Below are 6,988 nucleotides of genomic sequence, written 5' to 3'. Positions count from 1 at the left end.
CGCTTGTTATTGCACCCCCGTCAGTCAGGTCACTCATGTTATTGCGCACGTTACTGTGCCGATCGGCCAAGTCATGCATTGTTACCACGGCAACCTGTATGTGGTTAATGGAATGGGAATGAGACGGGTCTCTATTTGTGGTTGATAATATCATTGTAGGTGAAATACTTACTTCCATTATTTCAACTTCACAGAATAGACTATGTAGGATTGTGAATTTATTCCAGTGTTTTTGTGATGGGCATAGAATCTGTTGACGATAAACCCGAAATTACCAACCGTACCGATCATACTTATCGCAGGCATTTGCTGTTATCTTACGATAAGTTAGCCTATAACTAAGAAATGTGATAAGATAGTTTGCTAATATGGTGATTGTTTAGGGGACAATTGATGGCTACAATCGTCAAATTGGGTAGATGTAGTTTAAAGGTGCACATTTCATTGTTATAAACGTATCGTTCTATTCATCGTTTATCGCATCAATTCAGCCAGTTTCGCAATATGATTTGGTCCATGTAGTTCTTCCATTGTTTCAGGACGTTATGAATGGCAACCATTGAGGTAGGACATTCCACCTACAGGTGTCATGCTTCATGGAGACACCGACATTGTTAGTTCACAAAAGAGAGGATTTAAGATTGTTTGCCTAAATCTAACCACATACCAATTTGAGAGCAACCAGGAGCACAAAACTGAGTTGTCAGTTGTCTTTTCCCAATTGAACTTCATTATCCTACATCATTACCATACACTTATCCTACACTCCAGTTAACCGCTTCTCCTTTGCGGTGGTGGTCATTGTTCCAGAAAATGCCTCATGGGTTTATCTCAGTGCATGGCAGGGGGCCTGTTTGACTGTTGTGAGGTGACCCATGGATGATTTAGTTCTAGGCTCAAAGCGTCACTATTATGTCGCGTTCCGGCTGATGGTCATGAGGATACAGGGATGCTTGGCTGGTCATTTTACTCGCCATGTCTGACTGGTTACAGGTGAGTTTAATGGCCGGCTGGGGAGTGTGCGGGGGGTTTGGAAGTCATTATATCGGGTTGATCTGAGGTTAACAATCCACTTAATACACATAATGATACATATAGCTCTAAACATTAGACCTAGACCTACCCTCATAGTTCCTACCGTGTGACTTTGTTTAGAGCACTCAAGATCACATGTCAGGGGCCTGCGAGGCCCTATGACAGTGTAGATTCAACATATTTCCCAAGCATGCGTGTTGTAGTGTGTTGAGATAGGCGTTTTTAAGACGTGTTTCGGTATGGACCGTTATACAAACCCTTCCGAACTCCTCGCTCCATTCGATCTTAGCAATGGTAGCGGCGGCGGTGTACAGTCCTGCCCAGTTGGAGAACAGAGGTTCCTATTGGGACTCTCTCTCTATTTTGTGGCGGTTCAGCTCATACAGTACGGGGATGGTGAAAAAGAAATCTCCTTCTCTTTCCTTTGACTAGGCATCAGGATAGATAATAATGAGGTATTTGAGGTAGATGTGTACATGAAGGCAGGGTAAAGTGACTAGGCATCAGGATAGATAATAATAATAATAATAAGAGTAAAACAAAGAACAGAGTGGCAGCAGCAAATGAGGAGTGTAAAAGTGTGTACAGCATGTGTGTTTGTGTTGTGTCTGTATGGATGTGTGTGTGGGTATGTAGTGTGTGAATGTGTGAGGGATTTATGTGGGAGTGACAGTGTAGTGTGAGTGAGTGAGTGTGTATATGGTGTGTATATAAAGTCTAGTGAGTGTGTGTGTAGGGTCAGTGCAAGATAGAGTCAGAGCAGACAGTTCAGGTACCATTCATTGATAGTCATCAGTCTGGCTATTTAGCAGTCTATTGGCTTGGGGGTAGAAGCTGTCTCTTGATCCGAGAGCCAATGTTCCTGTACCATTTGCCGGACGGTAGCAGAGTGAACAGTCTATGACTTGGGAGGCTGGAGTCTGGCAATTRTTCGAGCCTTCCTCTGACACCGCCTGATATAGAGGTCCTGGATGGCAGGGATCTCGGCCCCAGTGATGTACTGACCTGTCTAATAAGTAGAAGGAGAATCCCCATTCAAGTCAATGGTCTGTGATGTTATTTCTATGCCTGTCTTCCGTTGTGCTGCCTGCCAAATGTGGCACATGGAGAAGTCTGAGGCTTTGCTCAGGGCGATGGAATTAGATTCACTGCTCATTTAGTCTGTATGTCACACACACACACACACACACTATACGCACGACAGCTGTATTCTGACCCTATTCACAAACGACCTGACATTCAAATCAAACACAAGCACATCGAGGAATAGAAGAGGACTCAAATCCAGGCCATTTTACAGTCCGTTGAACAGACACATCTGAAGTCTAAAGTGACTCCATTCAATTCAGTTTGAGTTCCATTGGAATTACTATCACTCATAGCAGAGAGGATTGAGGTAATGTGTAAGAATGTTTGCTCATATAACATTTGGTATGAGAAAAAGCTATTGATACTGTTCTCTTTGATTCACTGATGCAGTCACTGTGCTGTGTATGCGTCATTGGTGAGAGAGAAAGAACTAAGGAGTGAGTGTGAAGAATTCCTAGWGTGGGATGTCTGGCACTTGCTTCTGCTGAATGTGAGAGACTGTTGTGTGGGTGGAGCCAAGGACTTGTGACCCTTGGAAGTGCTTAGTGGGTAGTAGGGGAAAGGCCATGATTTAGACGACCAGAATGTAATTGGTCAAATAGTCAGATAAAATTAACTTTATTTAAATGCATCTAAACGTTTCAGGACACTTGACAGTCTATAATGGAATACACAACACTAGCTAACTTCTTTAAAGTGTGATATTCTCAAAGTTTATGGGCTCTTTCCTCAGCTACTGATGTATTATGAAAATAATAAATGAAACAAAATGGCCGTTGGTTAGATAGCTTTTCGGCTCATTTAAATCTTTACAAAGTAGCTCAAACTATGAACAAAATGTTTATTTTATAGCTTTTGGCTTGTTTTTTTGTTGTCAGTGTTGAATGTTCGGTACAAGCCTGTACTGTGAGATTATATACTGACTTAATTTTATAATTCACTTGTGCACAATAACCTTTGTGTGTCTCTATGCGATAAGGCGTGTGTGTATGTGCATTGTGCCTTTTGTAAATGTGCTTTGTTTGACTACATCTGTCAAGTCTCTTGCGTGCGCGTGCGTCTATGTCCTTGTCTCTGTGTTTATCTACAGACCTTCTAACCGTATGCCTCTCCTTGTGTGTTCCAGTTCGACTCAGAGAGTTCAGGATTCATCAGTACAGAGCGGTTCAGGGACCTGCTGGCGGCCCACGGCTCGGAGCTGGACCCTCACAAGCTGGAGGTTCTATTGGCCCTCGCCGACGGCAACGCAGACGGAAAGATCTGCTACCAGGACTTTGTCAACCTGGTGAGAGTCCCGAGTCACTTCATAGTAACTGATAGTAGTGATTGTATAAGCATAACATTGATTATACTGTACACCGATTGGTCATGTTGAGACATATAGTTGAGAGGAAGTGGTCTTATGATATCAACCCTCTATAAAGGCATCTACACCACTATCATCCTTCTACTCACCCAGGTCTCCATGGATATTCCACGGTATTAGACAACACAGCTTGGTCTAAATTGGCAATTTCACGCGTCGTCTAGCACCTGTTGTGTTTCAGGTGAGAGGTTGAACTCTTGACCCTGGACGGTGAAGTCATCTGGAGAAATATTCAATTGTTTGGAAATGTGAAAAGTTGTGGCCGGTAGGGGGTGGGTTTGTGAAGGTTCCCCAACTCTCCCCTCTCAATTTCCATTTCTCCTATTCTCTCATTTGTCTCCTCCGCTTCCTTCAAAGCTGTCCARTGTCTTGTACAGTGGGCAGAGAATGGGCCTGTGGGAACTTGTGAAAGGGGATCTTTGATTGGTCGGTCCAGGTCATGTGACAGGTCAAAGGTCAAGGCGAGGAACTGGAAGTCGGACAGAGAGGAATGAGGAACATGTTGTCAAGTGATATGTGTGTGCGTGTGTGTATGTATGTGTGTGTGTTGGGAGGTGTGGCTGCTATTGTTACCCACAAAGACCGCCCCTCACCCCCGTGGCTTTCACATTCACTGGAACRACAACAGAAGCCAAGCAGGATGAGGGAAGGATAGATGGAGAGAGGGAGGAGGAAGGGAGGAAGGGAGGGAGTGGAAGACAGAGACAGGCTTGCTGGGGTTTATTTGCAGTTCCATCTTTACTTTGCTCAGCTGCCTATTCCATAAAGCTGTCAGCGTGATTGGGAGTTATTGCCTCGCTCTCTCTTTTCTCTCTTTTCTCTCTTTCTACTTTTCCTTCTCTCTCTCTTATCTCTCTCGCTCTCTTTATCTCCCTGCCCCTTCTGTCCCTCTCCCTCCCTCTCCTCTCTCTGCCTCTCTTCCTCTCGCTCCTCTCCCTGACAGCATCTCCCAGTATAACAGTAGATTGTCCCTGGTCCRACAGTCCTTCTTGGATGAATACCAATCTCTCTCTACCCTGCTCTCTTCTTCGCTGTCGGTGAATAGATAGAACGTCACTCCCTTTCTCTCTCTTTTGATTGAAAATAAGAGGAGAAGAATCGCCCCAGCACTGCTGGAAGAAAGAAGACTGTGTCTTTATGCGGTTGGGCCACGTGGGGTGACCTGGAGAGGAATGTGTGTGTTTGCGCGTGTGCGCACGGGTCCATTGTCTTGTACAGTGGGTGCGTGTGTGTGGTGCAGAATGTGTATGTTTGGTACCGTTTGATCCCACTCTCTGTTGGCTTTGGGCTGGGAGTGGCCATGGTAACCTYCAGTCATGAAGAATCCCACACTATCTCTTGACTGCAATCAAGACTCACATAATTGGAGATCTGTTCAATTTGAATGGTCATTATAGATTGAAGAATGGTGCTATTGTAAACTACTTTTAGGATCGGAGAGAGAAAGAGAGAGAGAGAAATGTGTGAATGAGAGAGAGCGAGAGAGAACGAGAGAGATGGGAATCAGAGGGAGAGGAATCAGGGAGGGAGAGAGAGAGAGAGGGACTTGTCCACATTCTATGTTCTATAGGAGGACCATGAATATTGCTGATCTGGGTAGAAGGGCCTGCGTTGTCAGCAGCTGCCGCCAGTACTTGGATGGGACGAGAAGAGCTCAGCGGTTGCTAGGTGATGACGGAGGCATTCTGTTGCTGGGGCGAGGTGGTAGGGTATGGCAGCGTGGTTGCTGTCACAGTGGGATGAACGATGGGGGGCTCACGACTTAGGGAGCTATGACGACATCACATTGGGTGTTGTAGGGAACGCCAATAGTGTACAAGACCTGTAATGGTTGGAATTCTCCTAATTGAAAATAGACATTATTTTATGGCCATGTTTCTATGAAGTTTTGTCGCTCACATAAGAGAACTAATTACTTATTGCAATGAAAGTCTCACTGAATGGACTGACTGTCATGAAGCCTGACCTGCAGATGACACTGGGTTATTTTGATTATGTATTTTTGACTGACATCTGCACATGTGCTCATAAAGTCTCACTCTCTCCATCTCTCTCGCTCTCTCTCTCTCTATTCCCTCTCTCTCCCTCTCCCATCCCTCCCTCTCTATAAATCTCTCTCTACTTCTCTCTCTCCCCCTCTCCCTGCTAGATGTCCAACAAGCGCAGCAAAAGCTCGCGGCCATCCTCCAGGGAAGTCGTCAGTTGAAAGGGGCCGGGGCCCTGGGGGAGGAGGTGGGTCTGGGTTTGTCCCAGAGGCTGGTGAGGCACATCGCCTACGAGACCCTGCCCCGGGAGATCGACAGGAAGTGGTACTTCGACAGCTACACCTGCTGCCCACCACCCTGGCTCATCCTGGCTATCACCATCGCTGAGGTAACGTTCCGCTCATGGATGGGTAAATCGTCAATTCTACTTCAGTCAAATTTCCCTTAGTCATGCATGAATGTCAATGGGAGACGAAGTGAATATTCGACTGAAGTGTAAAGTTAGGACGTGCCCCTGAGAGATTTAGGGCTTAGGTTCTTCAAGCATCTCTGATGAGGGTTTGATGCTATAAAGTATTGGTTTTGATAACAAAGAGAACCCTATCGTTCAACTTCGGTTTTCAAGAMAGGGTGAATTGCCTTTTGTACAGTTGGTCTTTCCTTTCTTCTAACTTGGTAGGACTGGGAGATAGCAACAGTATCATTTATCTTTTGCCCTTGGCTTCAACTCTCCATCGAGATAAGCCTTTGAAATCAGTCTAGACTATTGTGAAACGCTACATTCTTCATGGAGACAGCCTAAATATCTCTGTGAAAACTAAAACGTATCTCTTAGGCTAGATCTTATATTCCTCAARGATAACTTCCCCTCCCGTCCTCTAGGTGGCAGTGTTCATGTACTATGGCCTGCAATTGGACCGCTGGGTGCTGCAGGTGTCCAGTCCCCACTTCCTGAGGGGCCCACTGCCATACCACCCCCAGCTACGGATTCAGGCCTGGAGATACCTCAGCTACGCCTTCATGCACGCAGGGTGGGTACCTAGCTTGGCTCGGGGAGGGTAAGACTATGCCCTCCTATAATCAGACTATGTTCAAATATACATACTTGCATACTACTTAGTATTTGGTGATGTATTGACCGTGCATGTTAATGCTAAGTATGAATATTGGGACGGTCTGATCAAATCAAATCAAATGTATTTATAAAGCCCTTCTTACATCAGCTGATATCTCAAAGTGCTGTACAGAAACCCAGCCTAAAACCCCAAACAACAAGCAATGCAGGTGTAGAAGCACGGTGGCTAGGAAAAACTCCCTAGAAAGGTCAGAACCTAGGAAGAAACCTAGATAGGATCCAGGCTATGAGGGGTGACCAGTCCTCTTCTGGCTGTGCCGGGTGGAGATTATAACAGAACATGGCCAAGATACTCCTGAGGTGCTGACCTGTTGCAACCTCGAGCACCATGTGATTATATTATTTACCCTGCTGGTATTTTATGAACATTTGAACATC

At 45.4% G+C, this 6,988-nt stretch overlaps 1 protein-coding gene across 1 annotated transcript in view; it reads left to right on the top strand.

Annotated features, from left to right (window-relative positions):
- rhbdl3 (rhomboid, veinlet-like 3 (Drosophila)) overlaps positions 1-6,988 on the top strand; it is a 70,812-nt gene that overhangs the window by 36,114 nt on the left and 27,710 nt on the right. Inside the window, 4 exon segments of the mRNA XM_023997115.3 lie at positions 3,251-3,409; positions 5,640-5,661; positions 5,664-5,863; positions 6,358-6,506. Coding sequence (XP_023852883.1) covers positions 3,251-3,409; positions 5,640-5,661; positions 5,664-5,863; positions 6,358-6,506 — 530 coding nt within the window.

This window comes from Salvelinus sp. IW2-2015, linkage group LG1 (assembly GCF_002910315.2).
Source record: "Salvelinus sp. IW2-2015 linkage group LG1, ASM291031v2, whole genome shotgun sequence".
NCBI classification, from domain to species: Eukaryota; Metazoa; Chordata; class Actinopteri; order Salmoniformes; family Salmonidae; genus Salvelinus; species Salvelinus sp. IW2-2015.
The sequence above is the reverse complement of the archived record's forward strand: the minus strand, read 5'-3'. Positions and strand labels throughout refer to the sequence as shown.